At 38.4% G+C, this 16,638-nt stretch overlaps 1 protein-coding gene across 10 annotated transcripts in view; it reads left to right on the plus strand.

Annotated features, from left to right (window-relative positions):
* HPGDS (hematopoietic prostaglandin D synthase) overlaps positions 1-15,524 on the plus strand; it is a 45,327-nt gene extending 29,803 nt beyond the window's left edge. For 9 of the 10 annotated variants that reach the window (XM_047855676.1, XM_047855675.1, XM_047855674.1 and 6 more), the window contains 4 exons: positions 2,702-2,794; positions 3,372-3,481; positions 8,983-9,081; positions 13,453-15,524. In XM_047855676.1, coding sequence (XP_047711632.1) covers positions 2,702-2,794; positions 3,372-3,481; positions 8,983-9,081; positions 13,453-13,617 — 467 coding nt within the window. In that variant the 3' untranslated portion in view covers positions 13,618-15,524. Of the gene's footprint in view, positions 1-2,701; positions 2,795-3,371; positions 3,482-8,982; positions 9,721-13,452 lie in introns of those variants that run through there. The other variant, XM_047855682.1, reaches the window with a different exon arrangement.
* The last annotated feature ends 1,114 nt before the right edge of the window (positions 15,525-16,638 follow it).

The raw sequence follows: 16,638 nt of genomic DNA on the forward strand, positions 1-16,638 counted from the left end.
ATGTCCCCTAGTTTGGATTTCCTCACTACCGAAGAAGGACAAGCTACTGTTAGATTATGTCCACCATTTAATGCATGGTGCCTATGGGGAAACACAATGTTCCAGGCATTAGAAGAGCACAGAGCACAATGGGACCACCACTCTTAGCATAAGTCCAAGATACTCTCCAAGGACATTTTACCAAGATCACAGTGCTTACTTTGGCAGCCATATCACACAGCCTTATACTCAGCGTCACTAAATTCCTTAAAGCTCTTTGACAGATGCTCCTGTTTAGTTACATCTCCAACAACCCCAAAGTTATTTTTTTCTGGAACCAAATGAAGGCCTTGGCACTTATCTTCTTAAATTTCTTTATTCCCACTGTTGGCAATTATCACGAGCTTGGCTCAAATGCTGCCAGTAGCTGAAAGCCTACCATCTCGCAGGAAAACACATTCCATCATCAATAGTTCCAATGCTAAAAAATTATGCTTCATTTTGAGTTAATATCTGCCCTTTTTAAATTACTTTTTAGTTCCAGTTCTGCGTTTTAGAGATAGTCAGGATAAGTACAATTTTTCATCCTTTTGATTGCTGTGCCATATATGAAGGTGGCCATTAGGTTACACTTCGTTTGTTTTGTTCTCCCCAGTGAAGAGTGCCAAGTTTTTCAGCCAATCCTTATAAAAAGTGGTTTTCAGACCCTTCTCTAACTTGGCTACTGTCCTCTGGGTTTGCTCTGATTTTTAATGTATTTCACAAAATATAGCTCTTAGAACTAGCAAAACAGCTGAGCAAAGTTTCCAACTGAACTCAGTTTGAGCCTCTACCAAGTAGGTGACCTGGACTCTTGACACAACCTCTCTTCACCTCATCTCCTCATTTATAAAATGAGATAATACCTACTTCACAAGATTGTTGTAAGTACCAGAGGACCTAATGGGTACATGAAATATTTAGCACACTGCCTAGCATAAAGGGGGCAGCCCTCTAAATGTTAAGCATGTTAATTTCTAATCACATACTTTGCTCTGAATAAGGCATCGCGATTTGTGTCAGCTTTATTTGGGACTTTGTTTAGCTCACTGCAGTATCTCAGGCACCTAGAATTGTACTTAGCACACTCCTTAGGTAAGTAATCAAGGATGTTTTTATTCCTGATGTGAACTGTAATCCATCTTGTACTTATTTAATGTGCATATGGAAGACACTTGAAGGCTGATTCTAGGTTGATTCTAGTTGCATTAGGGTCATGGGATTATGAGTGGCACTTTATTCTTTTCTCCCTTTCCAAAATAATGATATTTCCCAAACTAAGGCACCGGTTGGGAATATTGTGATCAATACATGTGACAAAATATAATGCAGCCATTAAAAAGGGATGTTTCAGGGCGCCTGGGTGGCACTGTGCTCTCTCTATCAAAAATAACCATTAAAAACAATTTTTAAAAAAATTTTTTTAACGTTTATTTATTTTTGAGACAGAGAGAGAGACAGAGCACAGAGGAGGAGGAGCAGAGAGAGAGGGAGACACAAAATCGGAAGCAGGCTCCAGGCTCTGAGCCATCAGCCCAGAGCCCGACACGGGGCTCGAACTCACGGACCGCGAGATCGCGAGATCATGACCTGAGCTGAAGTCGGACGCTTAACCGACTGAGCCACCCAGGCCCCCCAAAAACAATTTTTTTTTTTTAAAAAGCTGATGTGTCATTGATTTGGAAAGGTTTCAAAAAGAGGTTATCAAATAAAAAAAGTGGTTTATAAATACATTATGATGTTGTTTTTAAATACATATGAGTAAGCAATTAAAATACTCAAATAGCTGTAATTATATGGTAGTTATTATTTATCTACAACTTAGAATTTTTCTATAAAAACATGTTTCTTTCTGACAAAACATAATAGATTGAGATAAAACAAAGTAGGATCTACAGGTAAAATAACACATCTGCTAGGAGTCTGCCCTAATATTTGTACAAATTGCTTACTTACTACCTTACTATATACTTCACATAGTCTCTCATCAAAATTGGCTAAATTTCTTACCATAACTCGATAAGTAAATCAAACTCTCCATTTCCTTAGATTATGGTTTTAAAGAATAACTCACGTTATTGCTCATGGAAGCCACAAAAATTAATGAAGCTTTAAAAGAAAGGTTTTTGAAAAGATAAGTAATAAGTGTTATGTAATATATGAGGTAATACACAGGTTAATATGTAGTGTCACTGTAAACCTGGGTTTTCGACCTGCTGCGGCCACTAACTCTGTAGTAGGTCTTCTGACAACTTAAAAAAAAAAAAAAAAATCTTATCAAGGGGCGCCTGGGTGGCTCGGTCAGTTGAGCTTCCAACTTCAGCTCAGGTCATGATCTCACGGTTTGTGGGTTCGAGCCCTGCGTGGGGCTCTGTGCCAGCAACTCAGAGTCTGGAGTCTGCTTCTGATTCTGTGTCTCCCTCTCTCGTTGCCCCTCCCCCAATGATGCTCTGTCTCTGTCTCTCTCTCCTTCAAAAGTAAACATTAAGAATTTTTTTTAAATAAAAATATAAAACTTATGAAGATTCTGGTGCTTACTGTCCCTTTTAGAATAAATATTCAAACATTTTATAACTTTCAAATCATGATTTATTTCTGTAATTATCAGTAAAAATGGAAGAATTATTACTGATTTTGGTACGGAAGTTGATTTTTTTTTTATTGTTGCTTCTTTTATTTTAAGCTCTTCCATTTGGTAAAATCCCCATTTTGGAAGTCGATGGACTTAACCTTCACCAGAGCCTAGCAATAGCAAGATACCTGACCAAAAACACAGGTAATATGTTTATTGTGTTGAAGAGTTTTGATAACCGAAAAAAAAAAATACAGGACATATATTTGCTACTCATCAATTTTATTATTGAACATTATAGTGTAAAGAAGAATGAAACTAAATGCTAGAGAAGTATCAATGATAACGCAGGTTATTTGTTGTACGAGTTATTTATTGTAATATTAGTAAAAGACATGAAAGAAACAAACCTAATCAGCAGAGGCTAGACAGTGGTGCTTCTATGTAGCTGAAAAAGGAGCAAAGATGCCCTTAACAAACTTGTGAGGAAAGATCTGTAGGATATATGGGGGATGCTTATATTGAGTGGGATATATAGATTTATTTTCATAAAGAAATAATAGAAGAATACCAACCCCTGCCCCCCCTTCCGAACAGAATGGTAGGTAAGGGAGCACAATGAGAGGATGGGAGTGGGGGTGGAAGTTAGTCTTCATTGGATACAGTTTTATATTTTGAATTTTTGAACTATAAGAATATATTGCCTATTAAAAAATTAACATTTTAATATAGTCGATCAAATCCGGTGTATTTCTGGGCTTAAAATGGTCTTATTTTATAGACCTGGCTGGAAAAACAGAACTGGAACGATGTCAAGCTGATGCGATTGTGGACACATTGGATGATTTCATGGCACGTTTTCCTTGGGCAGAGAAAAAACAAGATATAAAAGTAATGTGATCAGTTTGTTGTTACTATTAATCATATCCACTTGCCAGGCATTAGGTGGTTTGCTTTAAAATGGCCTTTCTATCAAAGTAAGACATACCTGTAGTTTTAAAATATCAAATTACATTAAATTTAAAACAAAATACAGCGATTTCCTGCTTTACCTCTTCACATTAACCCCTCCTCAGACATAACCCTCGTTTAGCTAGTTCTTTAAGACAAGTACATATGGCTTTCTTTGATTCATTAATTTTAGATCGTTTCTCTGGACTTATTACTAAGGTAATAAGAATTTATCTCTTATGTAATCATCATCTCTGCTTCCCTTCTTCCCAATTTTAATGATATTAAAATGTTTTGTTCAAATTGATATTTGGTTGTTACATTAGTATTCCTAGGCAAATATACAGAACTGTGAATTGTACTATACTTTATTTCCTTTCTCACTTTACCTCCTCGAAGTTACTAATTGCCTTTCCTTCATTTGCCTAATTGCTTTTACACTTACTACTAAACCTTCCCACACCATCCAGTAGCCTGCCAATACGATTTTCCACAAGGTCAATGATACCAGATAATCTATTATGTCCCCTATTTTCTTGGAGATACCTGGCCGAGATCCTCTCTCTTTTGCTGAACTGTCTAGGTTTCTGCACATCTGTCTTCACCAGACTTCCCTTCACTGTCATCCCAGGGATGTCTTTCTCCTGAGTGGAGTCCTATTGTTTCCTGAATGCCATCTCTGTCTTTTACTTACTTCTTTATTTGGGGTGCATCCTCCAGGATTCCAAAAGTTAAAATGAAGGCTTGATGACAAGAGGTGTGATGATGACAGACAGCATGGATATGTCTGTCTTGTGTGCCACACTGCTTCAGTCTGGTTTGGTCACCCTAAACACCTGGTGCACAGTTGTCATCCTGAGATCTTTATTACCCTAATTTTCCTCTTTTTTTGGTCTCTGTCTTTCCCCACAAGCCAGACCACCCTTTATAATCCATGATAAAGAATAGGAAGATTAAAAAGTTTACCCAAAGCCCTCGGCATGTGGACAGGGTTCGTTGATTTTGAGCATCACCAGGCCATTTGCAGAGTATTTCCCCACAGCACTATCTTTAGGGACTAGAAAGAGTCCCAAGAGAGGACTTCCAGTCTTTTGCCTGGAAATAAAGTTGTGGCTGCCAGTGTTCTGAGAAACAATCAGCAAAGAGAGGGCTAAGAATCTCAGAACTTAGAGTTCAGTGTGCATATATTCATTTAATCTCCTATTTTGAATACATTATGAATGACAACTCCCAACCCACAAACCATCGATTTCACCCTCTCGAGCCTTCTGCTAATGATGGGGCAGAGGCACGTGTCAAGTGTAAAATGAAGGAGGAAATCTCATGCTAAAACGACTTCTTCCACAGCCTTCCACCAGTCCTCACATTATCCTCTCTTTTACCTCCTTACCCCCAATTCTCGATATATCTTGCCTCTTCCTGAACCATTTGAGGGTGTTATGAGGTAGATATTAAAGTTTTCAGCTTTACCTTTGCGGATACCATTCAACCATTTTCTTTACGGCTTCAAATTTTGTTTTGTCTTGTCTCCTGTTTTCCACCTCTTTGTGGGCTCTATCTTTTCAAAAATACGTATTTACTGTGGTTTTTGGATGAAAAATATGTATGTGTGTCACATCCATCATCTTTATCCAGAATTCTAAATAGACCTTGCTGGTCATTCTCCATTACAGCCCCCTAGTGGTGTCCTGTAGGGCCTCATTACAATCGTATTTTCAAATATATTTACTTGTTTGTCTCCTCCAGTAGAACACCCATGAGGGTAGTAATTATGTCCGTGCTACTCACTCATGTCTCCACACCTGGCACTGCACCTCTCACTTAGCAGGCACTACATATGTGATGCGTGAGAGACACCAAGAGCTGAACTTCTCAAACACCACGTGCGGGTGTGGCTCCAGCCCCTTCACACACGTGGTCTCAGCCAGTCCCCCCAATCCACCCGTGAGATAAGTGCTTTCTATCACCATGCTCACTCTGCACATGAAGAAACTAAGAGATAGAGTGGTTATGGAGTTGCCTCATCACCTGTGCATTCTTTCTTTTAAATTAGTGACTAACACCCAGGGCCTCCCTTAGGGAGAAACTATGTTCATTTTTCCAGATGGAGAAACTGAGGTTCATGTAGCATAAGTAACTTGTATATGGTTATTTAGCTAGTAAGTAGTACACAAGGAATTCAAATCCCAGCCACTCGGACTCAGACTCCATGTTCTCAACCGCTGGTTTTAATGCCAGCAGCTGGTCACTATGTATGTCTTATCGCTTATGGTCTGTATCCAAAAGTTACAGCATGGGATGACAGTCTTATCAATTTGTTTAAACATATTTATGCTAAATACAACTTACTTAACTAGGAATTTCTGATTTCAATAGAGATATTTGGAACATCAAAGTATTCACATTTCCTGATTCCTTGACATGAATGTAATGGCTGACTAACCAGCACAAAGTTTAAAATAAAAGCTCAGCTTTGATTTATAGCAATTACCTTCAGGCTCTGGAGTCACACTGCCAGGCTTGAATTCTGATTCCCTTCTTACTAGTTGTCACATAACTACCTATCAATAGTTCAAATTCTTTGTCTGTAAAGTAGGGATACCACAGAATCTACTTTGAAGTGTGTTGGCAGGATTAATGAAAAGTTAGCATGAGTACCTATGACAAGGTAGCAATGTTTTGAGAAATATTAGATATTATAATTATTCTATGATATATAATTAATAGTGCTTATATAGTTCATTGCTCATTGTTTTTCCTTTTGTCAGACATGGCCATCTATATTTAACACATCCTTATAAGTGCAGAGACAAGTAGATACATAATCTCCAATTTAGAGAAATGTATCTAAAACTTTCCCTTCGATGTGCTAAAGACCCTACTGATTGGCAATCTATCAATCGATGGGCTTGTTCTTCTCTATTTCTCTATTTTGTACTCTTCTGTGGCCGAGGCTCCATAATAGAAGCTAACTCCCAGAGGAAAATATTCTTTGGATGTTTATGATTAGAGTAACCTACCTTTGTATTAGAATAACCATGCTCTTACATACCTTCCAGCTAAAAAAACAAAATTCACAGGATATAATCCAAGTTTATAAATAAATCATATGAAAGGAGGACATGTTACAGAAATATTGCAATTGGCTACATACCATCTGATTAATAAGCAGAATCTGGCTAGTATATAATGAACAGGCAAAAGTGGCAGTATATTCCATTGCCTAGTCTCCTGGCAGTAGGTTGCACTGCTGCCACCTTGTGGTCAGGTACCATTTTCAAGAGCAGAATATTGATACAGTGAAGATGGACGGACAGTGAAAATAGCCCTCTTACTGTATGAGCCCTAAAGATCTATCAAACACACATAATTATAAATGTTACAGTATTGGTTGCTAAAAAATTCCACTTCCAACTTTTAAAAAATTAAATTTAGAAGGCAAAATATGTTTCTGGACATTGGTCACCCTGAGAATCCTCGAAGTTACCACTTGTGTTTCCCTGGTTATTCAACATATCTCTTTCAGTTTCCCCCTAAAGAATGGGAACGGGAAGATGAAAGATGAGCAGGATTGAAGGAATGCCAGTGGCCCATTTCCAATACTAAATGATTGAGGAAGTGTGGATTTAAAGACAAATGCTTTGGAGAAATAGAATTCCCCTAAAAGTCATCTGATAGAATACTATAGCCATCAGTTCTCAGGTTCAAAAACCTCCTGACTTACAATGCTCTGGAGGAAGAAGGAGATTTCTGAGTCTACCGAGTGGCTATCTAGGGTTTATAAGGAAATACATTTTTAAAAGTACACATCTGGAAAAAAGGATGTGTAATGAAATTTCATCTTCTTTGTGTTATTTTAGCGAGTATTCTTCAAAATGATTCTTAAATACTAATAATTATGCTGGTTATAATTTACATGTCATTCGAGGAGATGAATCACTTAGATGATTCACCAAACATATAAAGAGAACCTGCACTAAAAGGTTCTTTTAGTGCAGAGAAAGGATTTTTATTTGGCATTGCATATGCACAAGCATCAATATACCTGACCTTAAGTTGTGGAAAATGCACATGAGAAGAAGGAACAAAATTGTGCAGATGAGAATACAAAAGTTTTAGAAACCTGTCCAGTAGCTACATCCTGTTCCATTTGACTCCTTCCCATTTCTAGCTATTCTAGGAGAGTCAAGTTGGCCATAAATACCTTTCCAACTGATGCTGAGCTGGGCTGGGTTCTGGGAAGTGCCACATGGATCTGGGTCCATTACTTTTCAGCTTGCACATGATGTGTAAGAGGCAGAACTCACACTGTTTTATTGTAAACTATGAACATATTAATGATAGAGAGAGAACCTTATGAATGAAGGTAGCATAGAACAGTGGAAAAAATAAAAAGGCAAAATAATGACAAACTTCCCATGTTTCATTTATAAAATCTGACCAATGTATGTAGATATGTAATGATGCTTTTGCAAACTGTGCTCTACAAACCTAAGGCACTATGTTACAGTAATCTCTATTACCTAGCAGTTATAGTAATAACAAAGGAAATCGGCAAGTTGGTGAGGGAGTTAATTCACTACCTGACCTGTCTTAATAAAGGCTGGATTTTATTATACATCATTTATCATTATTAGCAAATAACATATGTACACACATATTTTATAATATTTTTGAGATTGGCTTACATTTCATATCCAAGATACACACCAGCCAGAATTTTCATATATAAACAAACACTTCTTACCAAGAAAGAGGCCATGGTCTCTTCTAAGAACATTTGGTTTGTAATGTTAGCTTACATAATATATCAAAAGAGTGCACCTAGATGATGGTTTTGTAGATGATATTCAAGGCAGACAAGGCTCATACTAAGGCACCATGTCAAGCCAACAAGAAAAAACGCATAAAAGCCCGAGAGCATAATGATTTATTATAGATTACTTCTGTTAAGTGCAATGGGGAAATAAAAGACTGCCAAACAAAAGGAACCTAGCCTTGCAAACTAAAATTCATTTCTTTAGCCTCAGTTACGTCATTTCACTTCAAAAAGAGTGAGCCTAAGAAAAAAGATTAATTTTAAAAATGTAAAAACATAATGGAATCATTTTTTCTCAGTAAAAATTAAGATAAAAATCATGAAAAGTTTTTGTGGGCGAAATATTTAGTCATCATATACAAAGAAGCTGTAAGAACTGGTGACAGTTATTTTTTAATCCATGAGTAACAAAGGGATGACTAAGTATAAAGAATCAGACCCCAATCTCCGTGTCACACATTTGAAAACAGCAACCACCCCCACCAACAACACATAAGCTACTTCTCTTCCTTTCTCAACTCATACGGGAGAATAAATATGGAAAAATCTACTTCCTCTTCCAATCATATTATTTATTTTTCTTCCTATTATCCTTAAAGTGAACTTTTTCTCTCTCTCCTAGGATCAGATGTTTAATGAGCTTCTTACATATGATGGACCTCATCTTCTGCAAGATTTGGACACATACTTAGGGGAAAAAGAGTGGCTCATTGGTAACTCTGTGAGTACCTTTTACATCATAAAAAAACGCAAGCACACACACACCCAACCAAAAACTTACAAAGAGTCATTGAGGAAAAAAAAAGTTACCCACCGGGAGAGAGTAGGTTAGAGCGCAGGGATAAAAGCTAAACTTCTCTGAATAAATTTTTTTAGTGGACTTAACTTTGAAACCATCAACTAAACTATTTTATATAATTATATAAAAACAACAAAAATATTTTAAAAAGCTAACACTGCAAAGTAAAAGCAAAGTGAAACAAATAAACCTGTGTCAAATTGATGCATGAAGTGTGTAAAGTACCTAAGTACTTTATTAGTGAGGTAGAACTGTTTTAAGAAATATCACAGTAAAACACAGTCATTTGACTATACATTTTATTGTAAATATTCTCTCAGGACAAAAAATAGAAATCGTACACCGTTGTTAGTAGGGGCATACCTCGGAGATACTGTGGGATCGGTCCCAGACCACTGCAACAATGCGAATATCACATCAAATGAATTTTTTGGTTTCCCTGTATACAGTTATGTTTACACTAAGCATGCAATGGTATTGTCTAAAACAAAACAAAACAAAACAATATACATATCTTAATTAAAAAATACTTTGTTGTGGGGCGCCTGGGTGGCTCAGTCTGTTAAACACCGGGCTTCAGCTCAGGTCATGATCACATAGTTCGTGGGTTTGAGCTCTGTGTCGGGCTCTGTGCTGACAGCTCAGAGCCTGGAGCCTGCTTCAGATTCTGTCTCCATCTCTCTCTGGCCCTCCCCCACTCACACTCTGTCTCTCTCTCTCAAAAATGAATAAACATTAAAAAATTTAAAAAAATACTTTGTTGCTAAAAAAACGTTAACCATCATCTGAGCTTTCAGCACCTTGCAATCACTGATCACAGACACCATAATAATGAAAAAGCTTGCAATGTTGCAGGAGTTACCAAAATGTGACACAGAGACACAAAGTGAGCAAATGTTCTTGGAAAAATAATACAAAATAGATTTCCTCAACACAGGTTTGCCACAAACCTTTGTAAAAAACACAGTATATGTGGGGCTCCTAGGTCTTAGTCGGTTAAACGTCCAACTCTTGATTTTGGCTCAGGTCATGATCTCACAGTTCATGAATTTGAGCCCCATGCTGGGCTCTGCACTGACAGTGTGGAACCTGCTTGGGAGTCTCTCTCTGCCCCTCCCCCACTCACACAAATACACACACACACACACACACACCCCTCTCTCTGTCTCTTAAACAATAAAAAAAAAAAAACCCTCAGTATCTGCAACACGCAATAAAGCAAAGTACAGTAAAGTGAGTGAAGTGAGTGTTCTTGTAATTATATTGTTGGTGGTACTGGGTATAGTCATATTGTTTTCTTCTAATATTAGTATATCATATTTTGGGGTTAAGCAATACAAAAATATGTAGATGTCACTGAGAACCAGGACCTTCAGTGTGGGAGAAAGAAGATAGAGATGTCAGATGCATGAAGCTGAGTAAACATCCTATTCCTGAAAGTGAACTATATCTGAAGTCATGATGAACTTTATCTCAGGGTAAAGAAAAAAGCATGTTGTATCCCTTTTGCTGGACACAATGACCAATCCAATTGTCCTGGGCACCTGCAGGACCCAGATTTTGGGTCTAAGTATTAAAGGATTTAATATTAAATATTAAAAGGAATGAGGGGTTCTTGGAGAAATAGCTCATTCTCAATTCGGGCAGGGAAACGTAAGAGACGAGCTGGGAATACCTCATCACACCGGAAACAAATGATTTATCAAAGACAACTGGGGTTGTGTCACAAGGACTCAAAAGTTAACTTGAAGAGGCTTCCAGTGGCCAAAGATGGCACAATTCAAGCTTCACTAAGAATATTACTGGCAGTGGATTGAAACAAATCAAAATGAAGACATGATGGCAACTACCACCACAACCAAACACAAACGTGTACACATAAACCCCCAAACCAAATAGAGCTTCATTGGTTACTTTTAGATGATACGGAGTCAAATTATTGTTCTGAAAACGGTCTTTAAAAGGTTGGGGGGTTTGAATAAAGAATTTACCTTGCCTTTCCTATGCCAATTGCACCTCAAGATAACAAAAATCGATGGGCCAAGTTTGTCTTCACCAAAGTATTCCAGTTAGTAAATAAAAAGGGGGATTAAAACAAACTGTTACCGTTTTCCAACCCCTGATAATTGGAATGGACCTAGGCATTGACTAATAATAATTGTTAATGTCACAAAAAGTGAGACAACCAGATATTACAGCCCTACTACTGACAGAGGAGCACAGTGGCACCTATAAAGTACTATGGACAAAAACTCAGATCTAAATACGATTCAGGTACTGGGGTACGTTGGGGTCCTTCAAGGAGACTACATTCTAGGAGACAAGACACAGATTGCTTTTCGCAGCACTCTGGTGACTTAGTCTGGTCACAGTGTGTTGAATCCTTCTGGGTGACACAGAAGCAAGCTTGTCGCATCTCTATTCTCAACTTGCAACTCACCACATGCCTCTTCATTTCCTCCCATGGACTCCCCAGTAGACTTTCCTATAATGTTCCTCTCCCTGCCCTATTGAATGAACACTTTCTAAAGACTTAAAATGTACTCCCCTTGTTTTCTCTTAAAACTCTTCAGTAAACTACCTCCTGACCCCATCTCTTAGCACTCTCTCCCTTCCTCACAGTTTTCCACACACTTGTGTTTTGTTTGTTCCTCAGACACAAATCTCACTTCCACCTAAGAGCCTTTACGCTTGCTGGCCCCTCGGCCTAGAATGCTTCATTTCCGGCATGTTTCCTGTCTGGGTCCTATCCTCATGTAAGCCTGGCTTAAATGTCACCTGCTAAAGGTCTTCCCTCCATGACCACCTGAAAGTCGTTCACTTTTTCTTCACTGTCCCTATCAGTTACCTGTTTGTCTTCCTGCTTCTTAAATAAAAGCTGCATCCGGGAAAGGGCTTGCAGCACATTTTGCTTTCCAGCCCATCACAGCACCTAAACCCGCGCATCACACACAATAGGTACTCCATAAATATTTGTTGCCTGAACTCTGAATCCTCTAACCCATAAAACTCTCCTGGCTGACAGGGTTTTAGTATCCATGTTCATAAAACACTAGAATTAGCATTATTAAATTCCATACAAAAAGAAAACTAAGGATAGTCCACATTTAAACTTCACTTTTTGACATTCATCTGGAGCGAAAGTAATGTCAGCCGGATTAATTTCTAGTCACAAAGGGGCAGGGCGGGGGAAGTGTACAAAGAAAAAGTGTACAAGGGTAGGACCAGGCTGCCATCACTCTAAGGGTTCCACTAATGCTCAGGTACCCATTATGTCTTTTGATGTGATGCAATATAATGTGTTAGTGAAAAATATTTAACTTGCAACTATGAACTCTCTAGGTATAACGTGCACTCTATCCCTTCATACTCTGCAGAATAAAGGAACAAGGTCAACAACAGGACAAAATAATCACACAAATCCTGAAGATAGCACATTATTCAGGACTAGTGTGAACTCTTCAGTAAAAGGGAGTTGAGTGGCATAACCAGATGAAACGCATGTCCTGAAATGGGTCTGCTGTGTCCTGTAAGGGACATTTTTGAAAGAGATGAAAAGTATTGATTGGGTGTAAGATAACGATGTATTGTCACAGAGAGGTGGAGAGTGAATCAAGTTACAAGAATATGTACTGTAAGATCTCCTTTTGTGTTTTTCATAGTTTTTATTTCTTTTGAGAGATAGAGAAAGAGAGCGTGAACAGGGAGGGGCAGAGAGAGGGAGAGAGAACCGTAGCAGGCTCTGCACTGTCAGCCCAGAGCCTGACAAGGAGCTAGAACTCAACAACTGTGAGATCATGGCCTGAGCTGAAACCAAGAATCGGACTCTTAACCCCACGGAGCCATGTAGGTGCCCCTGTAAGATCTCATTTTGGAAGGAGCACGCACACACAAATATCTTACACCCAGAGGTGTTAATATTAGCAACCTCTAGGTATTGGGAGTATAGTGTTATCTGTTATTTTCTATCATATACTATTCCACTTTCATAGTAAAAGAGAACTTTAAATTAAAAAGAAACTTTTTGTTGTTGTTGTTTATTTTTGATAGAGAAAGAGCAGAGAAGCAGGGAAAGGGCAGAGAGAGAGAGCGAGACAGAGAATCCGAAGTGGGCTCTGTGCTGACAGCAGAGAGCCTGATGCGGGACTCAAACTCATGAACCATGAGATCATGACCTGAGTTGAAGTCAGACACTTTAATTGACTGAGCCACCAAGGTGCCCCCAAAAGAAACTATTTTTGACTTAAGAAGCCATGCCTTTTATGTTCAAATGGCAATTTTTTTTTCAACTAGGTAACTTGGGCAGATTTCTACTGGGAAATTTGCAGCACCACACTTTTGGTCTTTAAACCTGACTTGCTGGATAACCATCCTAGATTGGTAACATTAAGGAAGAAAGTTCAAGCCATTCCTGCCATCGCTGACTGGATACAACGAAGGCCCCAAACCAAACTCTAGGTGACGTGTGCTACCTCCAAATTTTACTGTTCTTCACAGCATCGCTTCCATCAGATAAGCTACAGCGGCCATGTAACCCACACACTCCCTTCCCCAGCTCCATCAAGACTTTCACTCTTTCCATATTCTGCCTAAGCAAACAAACAAGGAAAAAAGAGCAGCGGGGGTGGGGGGTGGGGGGTGGGGGGGTGAGAACATTTAGTTTCCAGTATCCATTTTTTTTTTTTCTTTTCCCCAGAATAACTTCACATCATTTACAACTGAGAAAGAAAAGTTTACAATCCAGGCAGGGCTCACTTTGCATCAGTTTCAACAAGCATTGGATCTCAGTCACAATGGTTAAGTAACACATTTCCCAAATGGGTTGGACTTCTGCTGTAATTGCATAAGGTATTAAGTTTGCTGCTAACTCTTCAGTCCACAAATCACTATGTAGGTAACAGATACGTCTCATGAGTAACCACCTATCATATCACTGCTCTCAAAGTCTGTTAGTGACTGGTCACTGCACATCTGTTATTCATGTACAGACAGCAAAGGGTGTAGTTGCATTGCCTGCTTGGTTCTCAGTGATACACTCACTCGAAAGTTTTTAAAAAGTGGATAATTTATAAAGGGAGCTCAGCAAAAGATGAAGTACAGTAAAGAAAGGAAAAGTGACAATGCTGGAGCCAAATTCAAATTGCATATAAATGGAAAGAGCGGTTACAAAATGGACAATAGAACTGAATGGGCGCCTCTTGGGTGACATATACATGGTAAATAAGTATATGAAAAGATGCTCAACATCATGTCACCAGGGAAAGGCAAATGAAAACAAGGAGATATCACTACCTACCTGTTAGAATGGCAAAAATTCAAAACACTGACAACATCAAACGCTGGCGAGGATGTAAAGCAAAATGAACTTTTATTCACTGCTGACAGGAATGCGAGATGGTAAAGACAACTTAGAATTTGAGTTTCTTACAAAACTAAACTTAATCTTACCATATGATACAGCGATTACACTTTTTGGTACTTTCCCAAAGGCGTTGAGAACTTAGGTGCATGCAAAAACTTGCTCATGGATGTTTGTGGCAGCTTTATTGGTAACTGCCAAAACTTGGACGCAACCAAAATGCCCTTTGATAGTGAGTTGGATAAGTGAACCATGGCACAACCGAACAAGGGATTATTCAGCACTAAAAAGAAGTGAGCTATCAAGCCATGAAAAGACACAGAGGAAATCTAAGTGCAGATTACTAAGTGAAAGAAGCCAATGTGAAAAGGCTACTGTATGATTCCAGCTATAGGACATTCTGATTCCAACTATAGGCAAAACTGTGGAGCCTGTGATGGTGCGGGGCTGAGGAGGAGGGAAGGTTGAAAAGATGGAATATAATTTTTAGACAGTAAAACTATTCTGTATACTATAATGAATTTGTTAAACTCACAGGATATACAAAACGAAGAGCAATCCCTAATGCAATAGACTTTGGGTGATTATCTTGTGTCAATGTAGGTTCACTGATTGTAACAAATGTACTACTCTGGAATGGGGGCGTTGATGAAAGTGGGGGGTGGGGGAGGGAAGGAGAAGGGATATATGGGAAATCTCTACTTACTGTTCAATTTTGCTGTGAACCTAAAGCTCACCTAGAAAATAAAGCCTATTAAAAAAGAAAAAAAGAGCAGGCATAGTTTTCAGGACACTGAAAACGCAATAAAATTTTGGAAGGTGATACAAATTCAGAATTATAATTTGCCAAGGTATAAAAAGAATGCTCTCTTGTAATCATACAAGAAAGTATTATTAGGGGCGCCTGGGTGGCGCAGTCGGTTAAGCGTCCTACTTCAGCCAGGTCGCGATCTCGCGGTCCGTGAGTTCGAGCCCCGCGTCGGGCTCTGGGCTGATGGCTCGGAGCCTGGAGCCTGTTTCCGATTCTGTGTCTCCCTCTCTCTCTGCCCCTCCCCCGTTCATGCTCTGTCTCTCTCTGTCCCAAAAATAAATAAATGTTGAAAAAAAAATTAAAAAAAGAAAGTATTATTACTATTCTTGATAACGTTTTTTACAAAAGTAACTATCAATGTTTCTTTTACTACTAAAATTTTATTTTTTTCATTTACCTACACATTTATAACCAACAATGTTTTTAATGTGCTGAGAAAAAAGTTTTAAAGTCATAGAACAACGGTCTTCTCCAATGACTAAGATTATTTTGTACAATCTCAACTTGGCAGTCATTTTTATGGCCCCATGCTACCATGGAAAGCAAGAACCACCCATATAAACAAGTGATTTCTAAACAAGTTTTAGAAATCTTGCAAGGAAATATGGATTAGCCCTCAGCCAATTTTAAACCATAATTACAGCACTGGTATATATTTCAGTTCAATTTACATGTTAATATTATTAATATTGGCTTGTCTAATCTTAGCATTATCATGTTATATACAGAAACAGACCAATGAAATAGATGGCCTTATACTTGAAATGCAGGACAGGGGAAGGAGAACATGGTTGAAAAGCCAGAAATGGGGAGAGAGTGTAAGGGAATAAAAAGAAAAGGGATGTTCGGCCAAGTATGATCTTGTTTTAAGGTGCTTCTTTCATCACAACAATGTTCTATGAAATAGGAGAAAAGATGTTAAATGCTTTATACATTATTAAGAATTATACATAAAAACAAAGTGCATTTCCCAAATAACTTGCTTCTTTGAATCACTTTTTTTTTTTTAAAGCGTTATTTCTATTGAGAGAGAGCACCCATGGGAAGGGCAGAGAGAGAGGAAGAGAGGGAGAAAGAGAGGGAGAATCCTAAGCAGGCTCTGCAAGGTCAGTGTGGAGCCTGACGCAGGGCTTGAACCCACAAACCACGAGATCATCTGAAATCAAGACTCAAGACACTCAACTGGCTGAGCCACCCAGGCACCCTGGGTCACATTTTCTTATCACTAGTGGCTGTTAATAAATAATAACATGTTGGTTTTAAGTGAGTCTCATTGCAAAGTACTCTATCCTCTTATCAAGGCAATCTA

Source organism: Prionailurus viverrinus, chromosome B1 (genome assembly GCF_022837055.1).
Source record: "Prionailurus viverrinus isolate Anna chromosome B1, UM_Priviv_1.0, whole genome shotgun sequence".
NCBI lineage: Eukaryota > Metazoa > Chordata > Mammalia > Carnivora > Felidae > Prionailurus > Prionailurus viverrinus.